At 51.8% G+C, this 24103-nt stretch overlaps 1 protein-coding gene across 1 annotated transcript in view; it reads right to left on the bottom strand.

The window, feature by feature from the left end:
- PTH1R (parathyroid hormone 1 receptor) overlaps positions 1 to 24103 on the bottom strand; it is a 105796-nt gene that overhangs the window by 14389 nt on the left and 67304 nt on the right. Inside the window, exons 4-7 of the mRNA XM_032681460.1 lie at positions 23804 to 23922; positions 13634 to 13728; positions 10921 to 11107; positions 7429 to 7582 (exon numbers count right to left, since the gene is read on the bottom strand). Coding sequence (XP_032537351.1) covers positions 7429 to 7582; positions 10921 to 11107; positions 13634 to 13728; positions 23804 to 23922 — 555 coding nt within the window. The remainder of the gene's footprint in view (positions 1 to 7428; positions 7583 to 10920; positions 11108 to 13633; positions 13729 to 23803; positions 23923 to 24103) is intronic.

Here is a 24103-nt window from a genome sequence, read left to right as displayed (position 1 = left end):
ACATGGCATTTGCTTTTCCAACCTGCTGGCCAGGAGTGATTCAGGTTTAACCTGCCTCCTGATGGATGCTTGGGAGAGAAACAGCTGCTCTGGGCCTGAAATGGGCCATGGATTCGACAGGATAAATCCTCAGGTCCTGCTGTGCCTTTCCTCTGTCACTGCTTTGCAGACACATGGCCAGCAGTGCCTGAAGGAGGGACTGAGACCTGATTTATCCCACTCATTCCACTGGAAGCAGAGAATTCTCCCGTGGACGCAGGCTGGGAGACCTGGGGGGGTTCCCCTGGAGAAGAGAAGGATCCAGGGAGAGCTGAGAGCCCCTTGCAGGGCCTAAAGGGGCTCCAGGAGAGCTGGAGAGGGACTGGGGACAAGGGATGGAGGGACAGGACACAGGGAAATGGTTTTAAGGTGAAGGAGGATAAATTTAGGTAGGATATTGGGAAGGAATCATTGATGGGGAGGGGCTGGAATGGATTCCCAGAGAAGCTGTGGCTCCCCCTGGATCCCTGGAAGTGTCCAAGGCCAGGTTGGGGCATCCTGGGCCAGTGGAAGGTGTTCCTACCCATGGCAGGGGTGGGAACTAAATCATCTTTAAGGTCTCTTTAAACCCAAACCATTCTGGGATTCTATGATTCCAGTTGCTTTGTGCAGCACCCCTGTCCCAAGGCATTTTCTCCCTTCCTTCCCAGCAGTGAGAGGGGGATCTGGAGTCGGGCTCATCCCATTTCTCCCAGCTCAGGGCTGGATGGCTCAGCAGCTCTGTTCAAAGTGTGCCAGACTTGCTGCCTGAAGCCCAGAAATGCTCAAATTTAGGGCAACGCTCCCAAAATGCTGCAGCCAAAGGTTTGCTCCCGAATGAACCACCCTTAGTTCAGCACAGCCACACTGGGGCATCATCATCCTCAAGAAAAAAATTCCCCAATAACCAAATGCAACCTTCTATTTATTTTTATAGGGTCCAGTTATTTGTACAACTGAGTCCCCTACTGGCTTCCCTTAAAAGGCAGGATCGAATCCACAGTAGCTTCCACAAATCGGGAAGAACAGGCCCTTTCAGGTGCAAAAAAAAAATAAAAAATAAAATATTAAAAAATAAATAAAGGCGACATTTATCACCGGGGACTGTAAATATGCTGTTCACAGCCTAAGCTCCTTGGGGCTGGGCAGGAATAAGGCCAGGCTTAACTTTCAGCATGCACTTAAGTCTCATTAGGGTGCTTAAAGGCTTTCCTGACCACGGGCGCTTTCCTGGGCCGGGGGTGGAGCAGGGGATGTCTGTCTGCTCCTCGTGGGGACAACGGGGGCCTTCTCTGGGCTGGCACCTCCAGAGGCAGCAGTAATATAAGAAAGCATAAATAATTAAACACAGGGCCCCACTCAGGCCCAGCTCTGCCTACAAAGCCACATTTGTAAGGAATGCACCCTGCTCGGCAATCCCTGGGATTGGGGGCATTGCAGGGAAAATACCTGACCCCTGCACTGGGAATGTGGGGAGCTGAGGGCTTGGGAAGGTGAGGATTTCATGGAACAGGCACCACCTCTTTCCTCCTCATTGATGAAAAATAGGTGCACAGTCCAGACTGATCTACCAGAGGCTCAAATGTGTTTAATTTTGCTGATATTCCTGTTTCTATCAATGGGAAACTGCTCATGTTGAGGGGCTGACAAGCCTGTCTGTGACATATTGGATATTCACCCTCTAGAGTGAAGTTTGAGATTTGAAAGATGGATTGTTTCAGAGATCTGTGTGTATTTGACATGAATTTGTTCCCCTCAAGACTGTCCTGCCCTTCACAAGAGACACTGTTCCCATTCCCACTAACCCTGTGCTTTGTTTGAGGGTCCAGGCAACAACAAAATACCCGGGAGAGAAGAGCTACCCCTAAAAAATCCCCCTGTGTGCATTTGTTGTGCTGCTGCCTCACCCTGTGCAGGCAATTTAGGAAAAGGATCCTGGAGATTTTCTGCAAAGCCCATGGACTGAATTCCTGGCACCTGGTTTATCACTACATTTGTCTTTCTGTGTCCCTTCCATCGTTCTTTTTTTTGCACTTTTGAAGTGTAAATGTCCTTAAATTTACAGGAAGTGGTTGGAATCCTCTCCCTCCCTTTCCTCTGCCTCGGGTTTTGTTTCTTGGTCGGTGTGACATGCAACAGTTGGGCTGGCAGGTAATTCCTAGTTCAGCCTTTCCCTTCCTCTGACAGGTGAAACTTTCAATGGGAGAAGTCCTGGAATCACAGAATTGGTGAGGCTGGAAAAGCCCTCCAAGATCATGGAGTCGAAAGCAAAGTCCAACCATCCCCAGCACTGCCAAGGCCACCACTGACCATGTCCCCAAGTGCCACATCCACAGGGCTTTGAAATCCCTCCAGGGATGGGGACTCCACATCCCTGTGCCGGGGCTGGGCAGCCCTTCCCAGGAGGAATTTTCCCAATATCCAACTTGACCCTCCCCTGGCACAGCCTGAGGCTGTTCCCTCTCCTCCTGTCCCTTGTTCCCTGGGAGCAGAGACTGATTCCACCCTTCTCCCCCCTCCTGTCAGGGGGTTGCAGAGCCAGAAGGTCCCCCCTGAGCCTCCTTTTCTCCAGGCTGAGCCCCCCCAGCTCCCTCAGCTGCTCCTCATCACACTTGTGCTCCAGAAGGAGCAAAAACCTTGCCTCCAACATCTCCTCTATTTCCAGAGGGTCATGAGTGACCTCTCGGTGTCTCCACTTGAAATTCCTGGTGTGTGATTCCCCAAGAGTGACAATCCCTCCTGCTGAGCACTCACAGTTCCCACTGATGGGACAACCATTAGAAGTCAGGCCTGGGGTCCTCAGAGATCCCCCCAAACAGCAGGAGAGCCAAGAGGCTGCGGCTCAGGAGAGTCATCCGTGGATAAATCCATCTGGTCGAGCCACCAGAGAAAGGAGTGTCCAAAAATCCTGTGATACCCTGGGGGCTGTGAGTGCAGAGAGAGGCAGGGATGGATGGAGGGAGGGATGGGAGGATGGAGGGAGGGATGGGGGGATGGAGGGAGGGATGGAGGGAGGGATGGAGGCGTGGATGGATGCATGGATGGATGGGTGGGTGGAATGAGGGATGGATGGATGGATGGATGGATGGATGGGTCGGGGCATGGATGGAGGGATGGATGGATGAGTGGAAGGATGGAGGGATGCAGTGATGGAGAACTGGATGGATGGAGGGATGGATGGATGGAGGGATGGAGGGGTGGATGGGTGGATGGATGCATGAGTGGATGGATGGTTGGGTGGATGGATGCATGGATGGATGGATGCATGGATGGATGGATGGTTGGGTGGATGGATGTATGGATGGATGGGGGGGATGGATGGATGGGTGGATGGATGGTTGGGTGGATGGATGGTTGGGTGGATGGGTGGATGGGTGGGTGGATGGATGGGTGGATGGGTGGGTGGATGGATGGATGGATTGATGAACGGGTGGATGGATGGATGGGTGGATGGATGGATGGGTGGATGGATGCATGGATGGATGGGTGAATGGGTGGATGAATGGATGGGGTGGATGGATGGATGGGTGGATGGATGAACGGGTGGATGGATGGATGGGTGGATGGATGGATGGGTGGATGGATGGATGAACGGGTGGATGGATGGATGGGTGGATGGATGGATGGGTGGATGGATGGATGGGTGGATGGATGGGTGGATGGGTGGATGGGTGTGGGATGGATGGATGGATGGGTGTGGGATGGATGAACGGATGGATGGATGGATGGATGGGTGTGGGATGGGTGGATGGATGGGTGTGGGATGGATGGGTGTGGGATGGATGGATGGGTATGGGATGGATGGATGGGTGTGGGATGGGTGGATGGATGGGTGTGGGATGTGTGCAGTGAGGGCAGTCCCACCCCAGCCCAGCCCGGTGTGAGCGGTGCCCGCGGTGCCGTGGGTGCCGTGCCCAGCCTCCACATTGCATGCGCTGTGCGTTCCGGTGCCACACACAGTGTGTACAATGCAGCTGCTGGACAGGCAGCTTCTCCCCAGCCCCTGCTCTCCTCTGGGCCTTTCCCTGTGTCCGTGTCTCCCGGCGGCTGGAATCACGGCTCCAAGCCGGGAGGGAGGGAGGAGGTTGAACAGCAACTGCTGGGAGAGGGTTTGTGGATAAAGCCCGGGGGGAATCCGGTCTGAGCTCCCTGGGGTTTAAAACCCTCTCTGAGGAACAAGGAGTGGGTTTAATCAACTCCTCTGTGTCGTGTTTGCCTGATATTAAACGATCTTGGAGGGCTTTTCCGACCTCTGCAGTCCCACCATTCCATGACTTTTCACGTGGGAAGTTTAACTTGTCAGAGAAAGGGAAAGATGGAACTCCAGGAATTACCTGAGAGCCCAAGTGGAGTTACACTGACAGAGAAACAAAACCTGAGGCAGAGGAAAGGGAGGCAGGGCATTGGCACCGCTGATATTCCTGATGTGAAATAGGGATAACAACACCCTCTGATGCCTCTGCTCCTGTTGGGTACAAATTCCCTCGGGGGAGGATGATTCCTGCTTAGATAAACACAGGATTTTTGGACCTGAGCACCTCTAACAGTCTCACACCATCCCATTTACCTTCTCCAATTCCCTGGAGCTGAAATCCAGTGCGGTCCAGCTGCAGGGAATTACCACGGTGTGAAGGAAAAATGCCAGTGGGATCAGCTTGGGTTTCCCAGTTATTGGTCACGGCTCTTGGGCTTCCCTCCCAAAACAGCTGCTGTGGGATTTATTGTTGCCCAGAATGTCACTATTTATTTAATTTTCTCGGGTCCCTTTCTGCCATCGGGGTCTCCCTGGGAAGAAGGGAATGAGGACTTTTGATGGAGCTGAGCTCCCTCGTGCCAGCGAGGTTGTGGATGGAAGAGACCCGACAGAAATCCTTGGATTTCACATCAAAGAGTAACTGAATATCCCGGTTTCCTCAGCAGTCTGGAAACAACACCTCGGAGGGTGATTTTTGCACCCCTTTCCCACCTTGGAGATTTCCAGGCAGGAAGAATCCAACGCTGTTTATTGTTATGATATCCCAGTTTTTAGGACAAAAACCGCCTTTTCTGTACCTACGTGGAACGTCATAATTATTTCTCCCCGACTCTGTGCCCTTCCCTGCTGTGGTGTGGGCAGGATCCAGTGCCCACTGCAGGGAGCTGGAGAGTTTTTCCACTGATTCCGGCGGCTCCTGGACTGGTTTGCCCCTTCCCAGCGCCCAAAAAACTATCCAAACAATACGTGTGTGAACATTATCATGCTAATCCAAACACAGGCAGCCCAAATGCCACCGGAGGGGTCCTGTGTTCTCATTCCAGAGGAATTTAAATGGAGCAGCCTCAAACTCTTGGAAGCACATCCACGGTGGGTGTTGTGACAGGTGGGACCCGGGCTCTGCGGCTGCTCTGATAAAATGATTATTCCCTGGCAGTGCTTGGGGGAATTAATGAGGGCAGCTCCTGCCTGTGGGGCTGTTTTCCTTTGGCTGAGTTCTGAGCAGCAGGGAGTTGGTTTTTCTCGTGAAACATATGGCATTATTTTCCTCCTGCTCCCCTCTCTTCCAGAATTCCCTCTGGGGAATCGATTCTTTAAGTCTCTGCTCCGTACAGTTCAATGGCATTTTCTGAGAAGCAAATTTTACTTGAAGATGCCAATTTTACTTGAAGAAGATGGGTTTGGTTTGTTGTTGTTTTTTCTTTTTTTTTTTTTTTATTGTTTTGTTGTGGGGTTTTTTTTGTTGGTTTGTTTTGTTTTGTTTTGTTTTGTTTTGCTTTTTAATTTAATTTAATCGATTTAGGGGTTTGTCAACTTGTTTTAAAAAAGAGGTGACACCTGAAGCCCTCTGTGTCCCACAGCAGCTGAGGTAGGAAATGCCCCATCCACAAAACAGAATCCCAAAATGGTTTGGGTTGGAAGGGACCTTAAAGGTCATCTCATTCCAAGCCCTGGACACCTTCCACTAGCCCAGGTTGCTCCAAGCCCTGTCAAATATCTATTTATTTATTTTCTTTTCCCCTAAACATTCCAGCTGTCCAGCTCTAGACTTTTCCTGAGAGATGGATTCCCAGTTTGAGACTCATTTTTACACCTCCCATCCTTATCCTATGGCAGCACCAGCAGTTTATGACTTCATCATCAACTGAAGGAGCTTCTCCCCATATCCCACCTGGGAAGGAGGAAAGCTGGGGAGACTCCTGCAGGCTGGCTTGAACCCCAAAATCCTCCAATCCTTCCTAAACTCGATCCTGCACTACCTGGCTTGCTTGGAAACACCGGCTCTTCTCCCTGAGAAATGCAGCTCTGGGACGGGGCTGGCGTGGTGCACACATGAACCTCGTCCCAGGCTGCAGTCAGGATGTGGCCAGGTGCATTTTAAACCTGGAATGTGGGAAGCAGGCCTGGGCCACACAGTTTAGAGCAACCACAAACCCCCCCCCCTTCCAGGTTTTTCCTGCTGGGAGTTCCTGTGTGGACCCACAGCCCATTACTCTTCATCATGTCCTCAGGGATCATCCAAGACACTTCCCGTGCTCCCTCACACTCCACAGGCTCCAGGGACAACTGTGGGCACTTGTTTTATTGTCCTGAGCCTCCCAGCACCTCATAACTCCTTGGAAGCCAGAAACTAAGGCCAGAAGGGAACAGAAATCACATTTTTGTCTGAAATGTGTGTGCCCACAATGCCTCCTCCTGCACCCACATCCCGCCCCTTCCTCAGTCCCTCACGGAAAAGATGCCCAAGTTGAAAGAGAAAAGGAAGGGGGGGAAAAAAAAAAAAAAGCCTTCCCCACAAATTGCAGGTTTCCACCGGTGCTCCATGAAACCTCAGGGAGCTTTTTAAAGCAGCTGAGGTTGGAGGGAGGAAATCAGAGCTTTGGGAGCAGCTGCTCAAAGCCTCAGGCAACTTTCTACCCCTCCAGCCCGACGGGAGCACTGGGAAGAGATGGGGAGAACTCAAAGGATCCTTGAATGCCTGGAAGGATGGCAGGATGGGAGGGTGGGGAGGCACTACCAGAGGAGCTGTGGCTGCCCCATCCCTGGAAGTGTCCAAGGCTTGGATGGGGCTTGGAGCAACCCGGGCTAGTGGAAGGTGTCCCAGCCCATGGGAGTAAAAGGTCTTTAAGGTCCCTTCCAACCCAACCCACTCTGGGATTCCCTGACTCCATGTGCTGTCTCTCCAAGCCTGGGCTGATCCTTCCAGGTACCACAGTGGAAATCCCCCAATTCAGAAGGGGTAAAGCTTTCACAGGAGGGAAAACCTGTCCTTGCAAGAGTCACCCGGGGGGGCTCTGATGCTCATCCTGTATTTATTTATAACATCCCTTCTCCTGTATTTATTTATAACATCCCTTCTCCTGTATTTATTTATACCCACGACCATCTCCAAAAACTGCCTCCCAGGGGAGCTGTGAGGAGCAGCCACGACTTACCCCAGCCAAATAATGTGAATCCCCAAAGATATTTCTTCTCTGAGAAAAATGCCATGAAGATGAGGCTGTGGAGATAGAGCCCTTCCACCAGGATCCAGTAGTAATTGGTTGCCAGGAAGTAGAGGAAGAAGGTAACAGCTACTTTACAGCCCACCTGCAACGAGCACAGAAGGACAGGAAGGCGCGTGAGGAACGCGGGGTGGAATTCCCGTTCCCCACAAAGACAGAATGAACCAACACGGGGTGGGAAACAAGGTGGAGAAAGGGAAAAGTAAGTCAGGCAGTTCTGGTGGCTTTTATGAGGGGGAAAAATCATCACAAGAACAGAAGAGGTGACCAACTGAGAAAGCAGCCAAGCCAAACTTGGTTTTTCCAATAGCAGGTGAGCTGGGAGTTGTGGGGAACCTGTGGAGAGATGATGGCCTGATCCTGCTCTCTGCCAACCTACTGATGAAGGACTCACACACCTTGTAGGTCAGCTGTGTTTTCTCTTTTCCCCATGTCCCTTGTCCACGGCAGAGGACAAAGGGCTGTGGCCTTTGTGGCTCGGTCTAGGTGACCTGGCACGAGTCACAGCACTTGGAGCTACGACCCTTTCCTCAGCTCATGGAGGGATCTTATGGATCAGGTCACCCCATCCTGCCATGGATGTCCAAGCCAGGATCCTCCAGGGCTGCCTGTCTGTCCTCAGCAGATGTGAGGACACCCCAAGTGGCTTCTCTGGGCTTTGGAGGCCTCCAGGAATAAACAGAACCTGGAGGTTCTCACCCCCAATCCCAAGGTGCTTCTGAACAGAGCTGAGCTGCCAGGGGGGGCATCTGCTGGAGACCTCCAGGACATATTGATGTGGAATGAGCTGAGCTCTCACCCCACACTGGGCTGAAATCCTTTGCTTTCTAAAGGAAAACCTTGACTGTGACCCAACAGTCCTTGAGGCAGAGGGGGCAAAGCCACCCTCCCTCCAAATGTCTCAGCTCTGGCAGAGAAAGGTTGGACAATGTTGATGCCACGTGGGGTTAAATGGCACAAAGGGACATGTAAAGCCATCTCTTGCCAGTGGGGACATTCTTGGAGTCTGGGAAGTTGGATTTCATGGGAAGTCTGTGACTACCAAACACGTCCCGTGGCAGCATCGCGTCTGCAGGATGTCCCTTCCTTTGAGAGGAACACAAATGACTGGCAGGAAATGTCAACAATATGCACCTTGTTAACAAAAAAGGGATTTTTTTTTTATCCTGGCACAGCTCTTACGCTAATCCTTTCTCAATCAAAATGAACATGCACATATTATATCCATATATCCATATGTTTGTCTGTCAGTAAGATATGGACACATTTTCTTTTACAAAGTGAGTTAAAATGGAAGACCAATTAAAAACCCCCTTCCAGATGGGATTGATAATAATTTTAATATGTTTTTATGTTTTATACATAGTAAATTTTATATTCTATATTTTTGTTTTATATTTGTAAAAATACACCATGTACCCCCCCGCAGGGAGCATCAGGCAATAATTGCAAAGCTCTCACTTCCCTTGGAAACAAGAGAAATCCATTAATTGTTGCCTTCATCACTTATTTGCCTTCCAATCCAGAAGAATGGGAGATGCCATTAAAATGCTAATATTCAAAGAATGCCATTTATTATCCCAATTATTCCTCTGAATGAGTCCAGCCCAAGGAGAAACAGAAGACAATGCAGTGAAAGGTTTGGGGTTCTTCCCAAAAAGTGAGTGTTTTGAAGTGTGCTGAGTTCTCAGCCAGTTAATGAGATGGATCTTGGAATGGGAAGGAAACACAACACCAGATTTCCATTTGGGATGGCTTGGATGCACAGTGGGACACTCCACAGGCACTAATTGGATTCAGGGGGGTGCTGGCGGGTCCCTGGTGGGGGCAGGAGCTGTGAAAGGCTTGAGAAGCCACATAAATGTGAAGGCAGGAAGTTTATCCCAGAATGGCTGAGGTTGGAAAAGCCCTCCCAGCCCATGGATCCCCCCTGTGCCCGATGCCCACCTTGTCCCCAGCCCAGAGCACTGAGTGCCACAGCCAGGCCTTCCTGGGACACCTCCAGGGCTGGGCATTCCAAACCTCCCTGGGCAGCCCCTGCCAAGGCCTCACCACCCTTTCCAGGGAGAAATTCCTCCTGATGTCCAACCTGAGCCTCCCCTGGCCCAGCTGGAGGCCGTTCCCTCTCCTCCTGTCCCTTGTTCCCTGGGATCAGAGCCCGACCCCCCCTCGGCTCCCCCCTCCTGTCAGGGAGTTGCAGAGTGAGAAAATCCCATTCCAAGGATATCTTGGAAAATCTGTGATGGAACCAATGACCAGGAGAGCTGATTTTTTTTTTCAGAAGCTGAGGAAGACTTTGACACATGAAGATGGGCTCTTTACCCCCTGGCCCATGGCCAGTGCAGGTTCTGCCATCAGAGCTTCCTACACAAGGAAAAGACAAGTTGGGGGACAACTCTCCCCTTTGGGGACAAGTTCAAGCGACCTCCCTTCAGTTTTTATTTTGGGATGGTGACTCCTCTGACTGTGCTGACCCTGCTGACCCAACCAACCATCAATGGAAGCAGAGATGTCCCCAGTGAACCACTGGCCGTGGCACTCAGTACTCTGGGCTGGGTGATGGGCGGGCATCGGGCACAGCTTGGACTTGGTGCTCTTGGAGGTCTTTTGGTTCCAGGGTCCTTCTCTTGCAACCATCTGCCTTTTGCAGAAAAGCCCCACCCTTTCTTATGGCAGCACATAATCCCTCCTTTTTCCCATCTAAAATGCCTTTTTTTCATATGGGAGTGATAAAAGTTGTGCATTCCCCATCCCTGGAAGTGTCCAAGGCCAGGTTGGACGAGGCTTGGAGCAACCTGGTCTAGTGGAAGGTGTCCCTGCCCATGGCAGGGGATGGGACTGGATGATCCCTAAAATCTTTTCCAACCCAAAGCATTCCATGATTCCGTGTTAAATCCCAACAGGAACAACCAGCTGTGGTTTGCTCCAAAATGAAAGTGAGGCGAGTTGTCCTCTGGTGACCTTCTTCTTCAGGAGAAGGAGTCAGGGCTGAGACCCTCCCATGACACAGTGGCTTTGCTACATCTGGGCTGTCACTTTGGGGGCACAGTGATGCCTCCATGGGGCATCCAGAGAGCAGCTCCCAGTGGAAAACCAGCCAGTTGTGGTGGGAGAAGAACACGGCAGAACACGAGCACTGGTGGGAGAGTCAGGAATGTTCCCGGAGCCAGAAAATTCAGGGGACATCAGGGCAGTGTTGAAAATAGGAGTTGTGGGTGGGAGTCAGAACATCAACCACGAGGAACAGCTCTTCCTTAGCTTGGAGGTTGGGAAATCCCTCTGGATTGAGAGGGAGAGGGAATGGATGGGGCAAGGCCATGGAAGGGGAGCAGGGTGGAAAATCCCCCTGAAAAAAAGCAAAGTGCTGACCAGCCAGGACAGAGACACGAAGACCAGAGAGCCACCTGCTCCGGGGGTACTCACAAACTGCGACTTGTCCGCTGGAGGTGCCTCAGTGATGGATTTCAAGTCCTCCTCCGAGATCCTCTCCATCTCCTCCAGGGCCGAGCCCGAGTAGAGCACGGCGTCCTTCACGAAGATGCTCACGGCCCTCAGCATGAAGGACACGAACAGGTGCATGTGGATGTAGTTCCTAGTGCAGTGCAAACGTCTGCAGGGGACACAGAGAAGGGTTGGGGGAAGTTTAGCCCGTCTTGGGGGACGTTCTTTGGGTCGTCTCTGACTCCAAAGAGCCCCCCGGCTCCTCTCGGCCCCGCGGTGCCACAGACGCCCCACGCTCACCGCTCCCCCACAGGCATCAACTCCTGCTCCAGGGGGCTCCTGGAATCATGGAATCATGGAATTGGAAGGGACCTTAAAGGTGATCTCATTCCACCACCCTGCCATGGGCAGGGACACCTTCCACTAGCCCAGGTTGCTCCAGCCTGGCCTTGGGCACTTCCAGGGATCCGGGGGCAGCCACGGCTTCTCTGGGAAATCCATTCCAGGGCCTCCCCACCCTCACAGGGAAGAATTCCTTCCTCAAATCTACTCTAAACCAACCCTCTTTCAGCTGGGAGCCACTCCCCCTTTCCCATCCCTCGATGCTCTCGGACCTCAAGGGCAGCAGAACTTGTGGCCACCGAAAACCTCGCCAAGGCTCCTGTGAAGTGCTGATTTTTGTGCCCCCACCAAATTTAGCAGCAACTACAGGAGTAACTGGAGTGTGTTGGGCGTTTTCCCTGTTTTCCTTGTTTTCCCTGTTAGAAACATTCTCCTTTGCTTGCTCGTGTTGAGCAGGTTTTGGGCTCCGCCCCAGCAACGGCAGCAACGACCCCACAAATGCCGGTTGTAAAGCGCTTTAAGATCCTTTTTGGGGGAAAAGCTGGATGGGGAGAGGTCAGTGGGTTGGACCCACAGATGAGAGGTGCATTTGGGAACCAGGGATCACGGGTTTGGGGAGCAGAAGGAACTAGCTGACCTCTTGGGATCCCCTCTGTCCTCTAGAGCTCTCTGTCCTGGCTGGCCACGCATGGATTTATGGATGGATTAACATCCTCTCAAATCCCCAGCTCCAGTGATGGAAATAAAAATTAAAAGCTGTGCTTTTGTCTCCTTTGGAGGATATTATGACAGTAATAACAGTTGTTGTCTGGGCTGTTATAATCCAAATTCCACCAAGTGGAACTGATGAGGTAGAAATGAAGATGGGCTTTGTTCTCTGCGTTTGACATGGAGTCAGTGAATCCCTGGATTATGTGTTATCTGGAATAAAACCTGGCTTGACCCCTGCTGCTGCTTTCATCCTTGGGATAAAGATGTTCTAGCACAGTTGTCCATGTGGTCTGGGCTGTAAATGAAGTGCTCTGAGAACATGAACAAAGAGAGAAACTAGGAATACTCCTGAACTCCTGAAACTGGGAATGCTCTTAGATACGTGGACATGGAATATTTTAACAACCTTGCCAATGTCCAGTGGGCAAGGAAACGGAGAGAGAAGGTTGGGAGAGCAGGGGTGTGGTGGCTGGGGTGGGGTCTGGCCCTACATGGTTGCAGTGCCTCCAGGAGGGGTCTGCAGTCCCCTTGGCCCTGCGTGTGTCCCAAATTTGGGCTCTGCTCTCCAAGAACATCCCCCTAAGCCCCTTTGGCTCCCTGCAGAGGGGCCTGAGCCCTTTCAGAGCCAAAAGCCCCCCATTTTATTCCCAGTGGTTCATGCCCAGGGCTTGGCTCCAGCTCCACGTGCAGACACCACGTGGTGTTTCAAGCACAGGGAGAATTTCCCCCCTCAGCTCTTGTCTGGCTCCTGCTGTTTTCCAGGAGAAGATGTGACCAGACACTGAAGGGAAGCAGATCTGGGGCTCAGGGGTTGGGAGTCAGCCCCCTGCTCTATTCCCAGCTCTCCAGGTATGGCTTCCCAAAGGTCAAATTCCCAGATGTGGTGACACCTTTCATCCCTCCCATCCCACTCTCTCTGTGCCAGTGAGAATCCCAGAATCCTGCAGCGCTTTGGGTTGGAAGGGACCTTAAGGATAATCCAGTGCCACCCCCTACCATGGGCAGGGACACCTTCCACTCTCCCAGGTTGCTCCAATCTGGCCTTGGACGCTTCCAGGGATGGGAGATGCAACAGGAGCTCTGAGGAACAGATGCTGTGGGTCCAGAGGGGTATTTAGGGGTCTCCATCCCTTGGCAGAGGGGGGGTGGAAAGGCAGGGGAGACCAACCAGAGTCAGGAGGGTGAAGTGGGATTTTTGGCTCCCTGGGAACAGCAGCAGGGGCAGGTTGGAGGAATCAGCCTGGGATGGCTGGAGTTCCCTTCAGCTGCTCTATCCTTCATGGATATTTGGGGTTGGAGTGCCAAATTCCCTGAGGAAACCGTAACTACCTCAAAAAATTACCATCTAAATCTGAACCGGGTGGGGAATAGGGGCAGAAAACCCCAGAGGGTTTTCCAAGGGGGACCAACCTCTTCCTGGAGATTCCCCTCTTCCCGTTTGCTACAGAGGGTCTGGAAAACTCCTCTGGGGGGAAGAGGAGGAGGTTCAAACACCCCACCCGCCATCCCCCAGGACGTTTGACCTGAGCGACGCTAAGGCAGCCCAAATCCCGGACGGAACCGCTCCTGGAATTGCCACCCCAACCTCATCCTGTGGGAGAGCCCGAGGCTTTTTCCCTTAGGTAAAACCAGAGCCGCCTACCTGAAGTATCCCAGGATAAGGACAGCAACTGTGAGGGATCCCAGAGAGATGGAGTATCCAACAGTATAAATCAAATAGAGGCGATCAAAGACCTCCTGCAGCAGAAACGATGGAAAAAATAGCGTCACATTAGAACGCGGCCTCCTGACGGGGGGACACGGGCACTCGGACACCCCCGGGGCTGGGAACCCTCGGGAATCACAGCCTTTGGGCACCCTGGGAAGGGCTGGTTGTGTTTCCTGACGGGGTTTCCTGACGGGATTTCCTGGGAGGGCGGGAGTTTTGCGTGGGTTGATTCCCTCGCCTGGGAGTTCCCTGCAGCGTTTTCATCCCAAAGGAACCCAAAGCGCTTTACAAACTCTCAGCCCCATCCAGAGATCACTTGGATCTCCACGAGGACAAAACCTTGGCTTGGGCAGAACGCCCACGGACCCGGGATTTGGGCTGGAATTGTGCAATTTAGCCATTGCTGACTGATGCTGGTCCAGCCCGCCCCAGAAAACACGGGCAGGATAAACTTTGGCTCTGGGATACGAGGAAAAAAAAAAATCACCTGCATTTATTTTTCCCCTTTTTCCAACCCAAAGCAGCCTCTGCCTGTGGTTATCCAACCCAGACACAACTTGAGCTTGCCAAGGGCCCCTTGGAAAAGGTCCTGTCACAGGAGAGCTCGTAGGAATTAATCCTCTGAGAGGTTTCAGTTCTCTTGGCTCTCTGTGTCTTAAAGTTGGGCTCAGAAACCCTGAGGTTTCCATTAAATAGCAAGATGTTTTCCCTTCATCCTGTGCTGGGACGTGCAGCTGAACTCAGGGATTCCTGAATATCCACCCGGAAAGGGTTAAAATTCCTGCCACCAGCCCAGTTTGTACTGCCTTGAACTGCCTGAAATTAGAAATAAACCCCAAAGAAACCAACCAATTCAGCATCTTTCTCCCTCCTCCTTTGCCTCCCGCCTCTCCCTCACCCCACCCACCGGGATGCAGGAACACTGGGCTCGGAATGACAGCCCTGGTTGGGATTGGAGGCTTGAAATGCTGGCTTGGAATGGGAAACCTCAGCCCTATGACATCAGAATCCCCAGATATGGGAATGTTTCTCTGTGGTTTCCACTGGCAGAGTGGAGTGTTTGCCAGTATTAATTTAGTGTGTGTGTCTGGGTGTATTTATATATATATTTATATATATATCTATATATCTATATATCTGTCTGTGCAGGCAGCAGGCACTGAAAAGCCAGTGGGAGTAAATTTGAAAGCTTTGGGGGAAAAATAGGAATTTTCCTGCTGCCAAGCTGGAATCCCCTTTGAACTGGAAAACAAAAAACATTTGCCTCCAGAATGAAAATAATAGTAATAATAATAATAATAATAATAATAATGATGATAATAATAAAATCCTGCTCCAAGTTTAGGATTTCTGGGGATCCAGCAGTTGTGAGGGGGGACAAAAGGGTCCCTGAGCCCCACTGGGAAATTTAACCGGGAAGATCCACGTTCCTGCCGGACAACGATGGTGTTGTAGCAGGAATGGCCCTGGGAAGAGCCTCCTGATTGGCTGGCAGGACGTTTTTGGAGGCTGTGGTTAACTCCTCTGATTAACCACAGGGCCTCTCTTTGGAAGGGCGAGGAGTGAGAGGTGCCAGGACACACAGATCCACGGCTCCCAGCACGCTGGTGTCCGATCCCGCCGATGGAGGAGGCACAAATCCTGCTCTGGGAAAGGGGATTCTCTGGATGGGCTGCTTAGATCCTCAGGGAAAAGCCTCAGGAGCAAATGTTTGAGGTTCTCCAACAGGCTCTGTTCCCAGGAGTTTGTCTCAGGAGTCACCATTTTGCCCTCAGGATTTACTCAGGAGGGAAAAAAGTGGTATTTAGGGATCTCCATCCCTCGGCAGGGGTGGGGGAGAGGGAGGGGAGCCAGTCAGAGTTCAGAGGGTGAAGGGGGATTTTTGGCTGCCTGGGAAGAGCAGCAGTGTGGGGAGGTTGGAGGAAGCAGCCTGGGATGGATGGATGGGCTTCCCTTCGGCTGCTCCAGAGGGGAAAAATCCCTCCAGGCAACTCCAGTCCCACTCATCCAGCATGAGGGAGGTCCCAGCTGGGTGGGAACCACGATGCTGAGTCAGGGAAGGTCCCCCAGGTGACAAAACATCGAGTCATCCGCCAGCTGCAACAACCACCTCCACGGGCTGAGATCCCTCTGCCGGGAGCTGAGGGGGACACGAGTGGAAATCATTCCCAGAAGGCCACAAAGGTCAGGATGGCCGAGCCATGGACACAACCTGGACCTCCACAGTCTCCAGTTCAGTACTTCTGAGAGCAGGAGGAGCTCTGATGGCTCCTAGAAATCCACCCTAAGGACACACTGACCATCACTGGTCACCCCCTGACCTGTTGGAAGGGGCAAAAATCTGGCCTTGCTGCACCTTTAGACTCTGGTTTAAGAAGTGTGATGCTTTAACCGGTGTAATTTAATTTAATTATCATTTAATTTAAGTGTTCAAGGCTTGGAGCAACCTGGGCTAGTGGAAGGTGTCCCTGCCCATGGCAGGGGGTTGGAATGAGATGAGCTTTAAGATCTTCCCAACCCAAATCAACCCAGGAATCCATAATCCTATGAATTTGATTCCTTCACTCTTTCAGCTGAGGACACAAGTGCTCTGGAAAATAGGAGAAGCTGAAAATAAACTAATGGAAAACCAGAAGGACAAAACTTCAACATCTGGGCTCCAGGGGTTGGGATTGTCAGTAAAATATTATAAAACCCATAACAGAGCACCAAGATTGGGGAACATCAGCTTCAGAGCTGATTGCCTTGAACATCCCTCTTTGTTCACTCCATCCATTCATGGAATGATAGAATTGAGGTTGGAAAAGCCCTTTGAGTCCAACCATTGACTGCCAAGGCCACCATTGACTCGTGTCCCCAAGTGCCACATCCCCATGGCTTTTAAATCCCTCCAGGGATGGAGACTCCGGCCTGTGCCAGAGCTGGACAGCCCTTTTCAGGAAGAAATTTTCCCAATATCCAACCTGAACCCCTTGAGGCCGTTTCCTCTCCTCCTGTCCCTTGTTCCCTGGGAGCAGAGCCTGACCCCAGTTGTCCCTCTACGTGTCTCAGGTCATTTTAGTCCCCCAAGTGTCTTGCTTGGCTTCCAGCTGCTCTTGCAGAAGGGGAGGAGTTTCCTGAAGGTCCCAGGAATTGTATCTGCAATTCCCACGCAGCTGTCTCCCAAACCTGAGGACATCTCATCTAATTCCAGGCCTAAACCTCATCTCTGTTCCAGCATCTGGATGAGACGTTCAGGGTTTTGGTGTCCACGTGTCCTGGTCCCTCCCAGTGTCCCAGGGAGAGACTGAGACAGGAGTTTTCTACAAGACTGATGGCAAATCCTATTCCAAGAGTTACTGTGGATACCCTGGGCCTGACTTTATCCTTCCCTCCTTTTAATTTGTGAGACAACAGCAAAATTCTGCACCCTTTGTTTCGTGGAGCTGAACTGGATCCAGTGATCCTTTGAGGAACTGGCAGGCTCTGCTGGAGGCTGGGATTAGCGGGATAGGAGGATGGAATCACGAGGAAGGGCTTTCCAGATGAAGTATCTCCAAAGTTTCTCCAAGCTGCTGATTCAGACGTTGTTAATGACACGTTTGGAATCAGCAGGGGAAGTGTTTCACTGCTTGGAGTGATAAGCAAAGCCAGAAATCCTCCGGGTTTGCTTTTCTTGCCTTTTGGTTTTTTGTTGTTTTTTTTTACAGCAAAGTTGTGACTAAATGAAAAGCTTAATGGGATGTGCACAAAAGGCACAAACCAGCCACTGATTTCCAAAGCCTTGGGGAAAACACTGAGGGCTGAACAGGAATTTTGGCTGCAGGATTCTGTTCCCTTCGTCCCTAGAGGTGCCGGGCACTTAAATCCTCCCAGTCTGGATAAAGAGCAGGATCAGCTCCGAGATAAGACACCCCACTTTAGACTCAGACACCCCAATTTAGACTAAGACACCCCAGCTTAGATGTGTAAACATGCACGTCTTTGTGATCTTTGTGGCCCCTTCCAACCCAAAGCGTTCCAGGATTCCCTGATTCTATTCCCAATCCCGCTCTGTGGGCACGGAACGAGCAGGGACACCACGGGGTGGCTGCAGCAGTGAAGAAAACCTCTCCAGGAGGCTTTTTTTTCCCACTCCTAAACAGCCTTTCGAAGCTCTGCCCCTCCATCCTGGTGCAAAGGGCTGCCCCTTCGCTGGCATTTCCCGGGATAATTCCGTGTCCAGGCCGCAAACGGGGCTCGGGGGCCTCACAAAAGCTGTTTGCTTTTCAAAGGGCCCCGGAGAGCCCTGAGAACACAGCGGATTGTTGGTGGGACAATGGAGTTTAGATAAAGCAGCCCTGCCCCACGCTGGGCCTTCCCCATTGTGTTGGGGGTGGGATGGAGTCTCCAGGCCTCTCTGGTTTCCCTGGAAGCAGTAAAAGCACCAGGCTCTAACCGAGCAGTAGCACATGAAGACAGGATTGGTGGGCTGAGGTTACGTCTCACGACGGTCCCTCTTGCTGGTGGTTTCCAAGCCAAGCCAACCTCCCAAGTTGCTGGCTCGGATCCCCCTTCTCCCTGATTTCCGTGGATGTGGATGGTGTTTACCCTCGAGTTCATCCCTGAAAACGGGGTGGGTGGGACCTGCTTTAAAAATAGATGAGTTTGGCAGCAGTGCTGCCGTGGGGGGAGACGGGAACGAAGGAGATTTCTGCTTTTTGACCAAAATACGCCACTGACTCCTGGCAGTGTCCCAAAAGGTGACCAGGAAAATGGTCATCCTGGAGATGCTGTTTGGGCTGGATGTGTGGAAGGGGACGGGGTCAGAGTCAAAGTGCTGCTACGGTTTTTGGAGGGAAACGGCCTCAAAAGCTGCCAGAGGGTCATCACTTCTCATCTGGGCCACGTTTTATCTAAAGATTGAGGAGCTCCAAGAATACAGGTCACCCTCACTCCTGTTTTTAAGGGAATCTAGGAAAGAAAGAAAGGAGAACAGCCAACCTGGGCCAGGCCAAAGGTCTTTTTAACTCTGATCCCTGACTCCTGCATGTCCAGGAAGGGATGGTTAGGGAAGAGTGTGAGAATAGAATAAATATGGAATAAAGATGATGGGGAGCTGCTGGAGTAAATCCAGAGGAGGTCATGGAGATGCTCCCAGGGCTGGAGCCCCTCTGCTCTGGAGCCAGGCTGGGAGAGCTGGGGGGGTTCCCCTGGAGAAGAGAAGGCTCCAGGGAGACTCCAGAGCCCCTTGCAGGGCCTGAAGGGGCTCCAGGAGAGCTGGAGAGGGACTGGGGACAAGGGATGGAGGGACAGGACACAGAGAATGGCTTCAAGCTGAAAGACAGTAAATTTAGATGGGATATCGTGAAGGAATTCCTGGCTGTGAGGATTTGGAGGGATTGGAATGGATTTGCCAGAGAAGCTGTGGCTGCCCCTGGATCCCTGGAAGTGTCCAAGGCCAGGTTGGATGGGGCTTGGAGCAACCTGGGCTAGTGGAAGGTGTCCCTGCCCATGGCAGGGGGTGGCACTGGATGATCCTTAAGCTCCTTTCCAACTCCAGCCATCCTGGCACTCTGTGATACAGATCCCCCCCCATGCCCACCCTGCAGTGCTCATGGAGCAGTCCTGGATACCCCCTCCCAATGTTCAGCAGAGCTTCAGCCCCGTGGAACAGGCAGCAGAGGGACAAACAGCTGGAGTTTAACCCCAGTGCCTCCGAGAGGGAACTCCAGCCAAGCCAACCCTTCCTTCCCTGCTCCTCCTGCTCCTCCTCAAACACCAGATGGAAAAGAAGCCAGGCAGAGCTCCCAGAGCTCAGGGACTGGGCTGGGAAGCCACAGATCCCTCAGTTTATCAATTCAGAGGCACCTTCTGAAGGTCCAGGGTGCAGCTGGGGCAGGGGATGCCCAGGCACCTCTCCTGGGGAAGCAGTGGGAGAAGGAGGTTTCCCACCATCTCTGCTGCACTGGGGGAGGGTTATTTTAAAAGCAGAATATGAGGGAACACACAGGGGGTGGTGCAGAGGTGGCTTTGTGCTCAAAGGCACGAAGAAAACTGTCTTGTCTTCCCACAAGGAGCTGCTGAGACACCTTTCCACAAAACTTCATCCTGTCCTTTGCTAAACAGTTGGCTCAGACTGTGTCCAGGAGGGCACAGAATCCCAGGATGGTTTGGGTTGGAAAGGACCTCAAAGATCATCCTGTTCCATCCCCTGCCATGGGCAGGGACACCTTCCAGTGTCCCAGGTTGCTCCAAGCCTTGTCCAACCTGGTGTTGGACACCTCCCGACTGTTGGTCTCTCTACATTTGATCCTGTCTGGAAGGGATTTGAGGAGACACTTCCCTGGCTCACTCCAGGCTAAGAGGGGACACCAATCTCCAGGGCTGTCAACCCAGAGTCCTCCAGAAGAGCTGGTTTTCCATCAGGACACAGCCCAGGAGCAGTTGCTCCCCGGGCTGTTAATTCTCCGGCTCTGATGGCTTTAACATTCCAGAGAGTGGTTCTTCCTCTGCTGCTCCTGCTGGAACCATCCTGCCCATCCCCTGCAGGACACAAACCTGCTCTGGGGCCCTCTGTTTGCTGCTCTGCTCAGTCTGCCAGTCACCCCACAGTGCCTAAAAGGAGAAAACTCCCCACCCAAACAAACATCTGGGGGTGTTTATTTAGGGGTGTATCTGTACCTCTATCTATAGTTACAGCCCTATTTCTAGGGAGAGCAGCAAATCTATATATTTATAGTCACAGACAGATTTTTTTTTTTCTCCCCCCTGATTCCCTCTAAGTGCACATTTCCCCTGGTTGCATCTGCTCTGGTGCTGCTCTGCTTGGAGCCAGCCCACGATCCTCTTTCCAAACGTTGGTTAAATGCAGCTGTTCCCGGTGACGCAAAGATGTTGCTCCCCAGGGAGGGAAATAATAATAGAAAACAAATTCTCTCCCTGAAGATGACGGGCCTGCCTTACCGAAATTCCCCGATTCTGACATCTCCTGACATATTTACTTCAAGGAGAGGGGAAAAAAAAAAAGAAATATCAAAGGGAGGTTTATTAATACCAGTGATCTGGGTGTGAGGGACAAGAGGCCTTCCGTGCTCTCCGTGAGGAAAGTCATCACCCAACTGGGTAAAAAAGGTCATTATTTTCTCTCTCTTTTGTTTGCAGGGTGTTTTTCAGACCAGAGGGCCCGAGAGACCTGCAGTGGCTGCATATTTGTTGTGTCACTTGTCACTAAAATTCAGCCACCTTGCTGATAACACACTCTGTGACAACACAGAGGGGAGGGCAGGGCTGCTCTCAGGGACACCTTGTAAATACAAGGATAATAATAATAATAATAATAACAATAATAATAACAATAATAATAATAATATGTTGTTGAAAAGCATTTGTTAATCAAGCTCAAGTCCCAAAGCTGAGGAAAACCTCCATTTTTTCCAGTGTTCTTTGCACTGGGGAAGCACCACTTAAACAAGACCATCTTGCCCAGTTAATCTGAGCAATGGTGATACTCTAATTAAATATTAAATCTAATTCAATATTAAGTTTCATTCAATTTGCCTCTGTGTAGCTAAACAAGGAAATTCCTGGCAAAAGATGACTATTGAGGAGGATGGTGATTTGGGGATGGTGAAATCCCACAGCATCTTCGTGGCAAAAGGTGGACCACGAGGAGAAGGATCTGGGGATGGTTTATTAAAACAGCTCCTAAAGGAAGAGGTCATGAGGAGCAGGAATTTTCCAAGTGAGAGGTTGGGAAGGAAAATGAAGTCTCCTGGGCTGTGAGACATCATCTAAACCTCCTTTGTTAGGAAGCACAGTCCAAGTCCTCTGGGCTGTGACCACCTCAGGGGACACAAAGTCAGCACCTGAAACCCAGGACACGAGACTTTGCTTTCAGCCTTTTTTACCAGCCTGGGGGTGGAAGGTCTCTGCTTTTATCTTATGCTGGTAACAAATGGTCACCTCTCTTCTTCTTTCCACCCTTCCCCTACCAAGTCACCTTGACAAGTCCCAGTTGCCAGCGTGGGAGGTTAAAAAGACAGGATGTCCTTTCCCTGGGGGAAATCTTGGACACTGGCTCAGCTGGACAAGTCAGAGAATCACAGAATATCTTGAGTTGGGAGGGACCCCCAAGGATCATCCAGTCCAACCCCTGGCCCTGCACAGACATCCCAACAATCCCCCCCTGTCCCTCAGAGCGTTGTCCAAACCCTCCTGGAGCTCTGGCAGCCTTGGGGCCGTGCCCACTGCCCTGGGGAGCCTGGTCAGTGCCCAACCACCCTCTGGGGGAAGAACCTTTCCCTGAGATCCCACCTGACCCTCTCCTGACCCACTGATGGTGTTTCTTCTGTCTGCAGCAGGTGACTCCCACCTCAGGGCAGGGCTGAGGGAGGTGGCACAGAGACAATGACCTCAGAGAGGTCACGAAGTTGTACAACTTAGTGAAGTGCTCAGTGTGATCGAGACACTCAATGACTCCAACACCCAGTCCAGAACCTTCCCAGAACACTCTGGGGCTAAAAGAGTTCTTCCCACTGGATGAACTGGGGAAAGATGAGCCCAAACTTGTTCTAGAAGTGAACATCATCCAACCCTGAGATGACACACTCTGCTGGAGCAGAACCCTGTGTGTAAAACCTCGCCTGTTCTTTGACCACATGACACAAGCCGTGCAGGTCCTCAAATAACTTATTTCCTCACTAAACAGCTTCATTCATGTGTTGCTTCACTCTGGAGAGAAAATAAAAAAAAACAAACCCCAACCAAAAACCAACCCCGGGCACGCTGTGGTTGGATTTCAAACGAGGAACATCCTCCCGACGGGGCCTGTGCATCATCCCCATCCTGCTCCACAGATCTTTATCTCCAGCTGCCTGCACGGAGCCCTGCCTGCACAGAGCCCTGCCTGCACATCAGCAGTGCCCGTGTCCAAGGGGACAACTTCCAAGTGCCACGGGAGAGCCAGAGGTTTGGGCTGCGTTCCCGGCGTGGGCGGGAATGTCGCTCCCTGCCACGCGAGGAGGTCACATCCTCTCAGGTGACTCCTCTGCTGGCTCTGCTGGCACATCAGCACGGAGCAGCCACTTCTTGCCTTCAGGCATTTTCAGCACCACAGAGAGGTAGGAAATTTTTCCAGCTCCTACTTCGCCAATTACCCAAATTTGTGCAAAAATAAGGCCCCGGAGTTCTTTTTTTCTTCCTATATTTTTTTTGTTTTCAGGAGCCCACCAAACCCTCCCCGTGTGCTTTTAGTCTCTTTTCACCTTTGGACTGATGGCTCTGTTTCAAAACTGTGCCTACACCATTATTAATTCAAGATCATGGAATCCCAGTTTGTCTTGGGATTGAAGAAGGGACTTTAATGATCATCTCATTCCACCCCCTGGCATGGGCAGGGACACCTTCCACTAGCACAGGTTGCTCCAACCTGGCCTTGGACACTTCCAGGGATCCAGGGGCAGCCACAGCTTCTCTGGAAAATCCATTCCAATCCCTCCCCACCCTCACAGCCAGGAATTCCTTCCCAATATCCCACCTAAATTTACTTTCTTTCATCTTGAAGCCATTTCCCCTTGTCCTGTCCCTCCATCCCTTGTCCCCAGTCCCTCTCCAGCTCTCCTGGAGCCCCTTTAGGCCCTGTAAGGGGCTCTCAGCTCTCCCTGGATCCTTCTCCTCTCCAGGGGAACCCCCCCAGCTCTCCCAGCCTGGCTTGGACTGGTTTGACTCTGGTTTGACTGACACATCCTTTCCCTCTATGTTTGGCCATCCCCCACCACAGCCAACCACAGAAACACTGGAATTTTTGATAACAACCTGGTAGCAAAATTATTTCCTGATGGGACAGGGGGAGTCTCAGTGGCAGGGGAACAACCTCCAACCACTTCTGAGCCTCCCTGAGACCGCTTCATTTCCCCCAAAATCCCTTTAGAAATGGGGAGGGGCAGCTGGAGCCTTTCTGGCTTTGAGGACAATTCCAAGTTCAAGTAATTCCCCACCAAAACCCGCCGTGGCTTTGGCAAGCTCGGGCTCAGTTTCCAAGAGGAGGCCGAGGAGCTGGAGCTCATCGAGGGTTTGAAGTGAGACAAGCGAGGAATTCTGGGTGAGGGCAGAATTCCCGCTCCGTGCCCGAAGGGAATTGCCTACCCTCTCCCTCGTCTCGTTGGTGAGGAACTTGGCACACTCGCTGTAGTTTGCCCAGGTCCTGTTGTTGCCTGGCACCAGCTCCCAGCTCCCGTTCAGGTCACACCGACGGTAAGCGTGGCCTGTGGAGAGAGGGGACACACACAGAGTCAGGGCCTAGACCTGGGAAAACAGGAGACAACCACTCCAGAGGTGGATCCCACCAGTCCTGGTGTGTCCTGCCCGCTTCCAAGCTCAGCTGCAAGAACCAATTCCCATCTCCACAGAAACCTCATCGACCTTCCATCTGAGAAACCCCACAGA

The sequence above is a fragment of the Chiroxiphia lanceolata genome, chromosome 1 (genome assembly GCF_009829145.1).
Source record: "Chiroxiphia lanceolata isolate bChiLan1 chromosome 1, bChiLan1.pri, whole genome shotgun sequence".
NCBI classification, from domain to species: Eukaryota; Metazoa; Chordata; class Aves; order Passeriformes; family Pipridae; genus Chiroxiphia; species Chiroxiphia lanceolata.
Note: the sequence above shows the minus strand (reverse complement) of the source record. Positions and strands in the feature narration are given on the sequence as shown.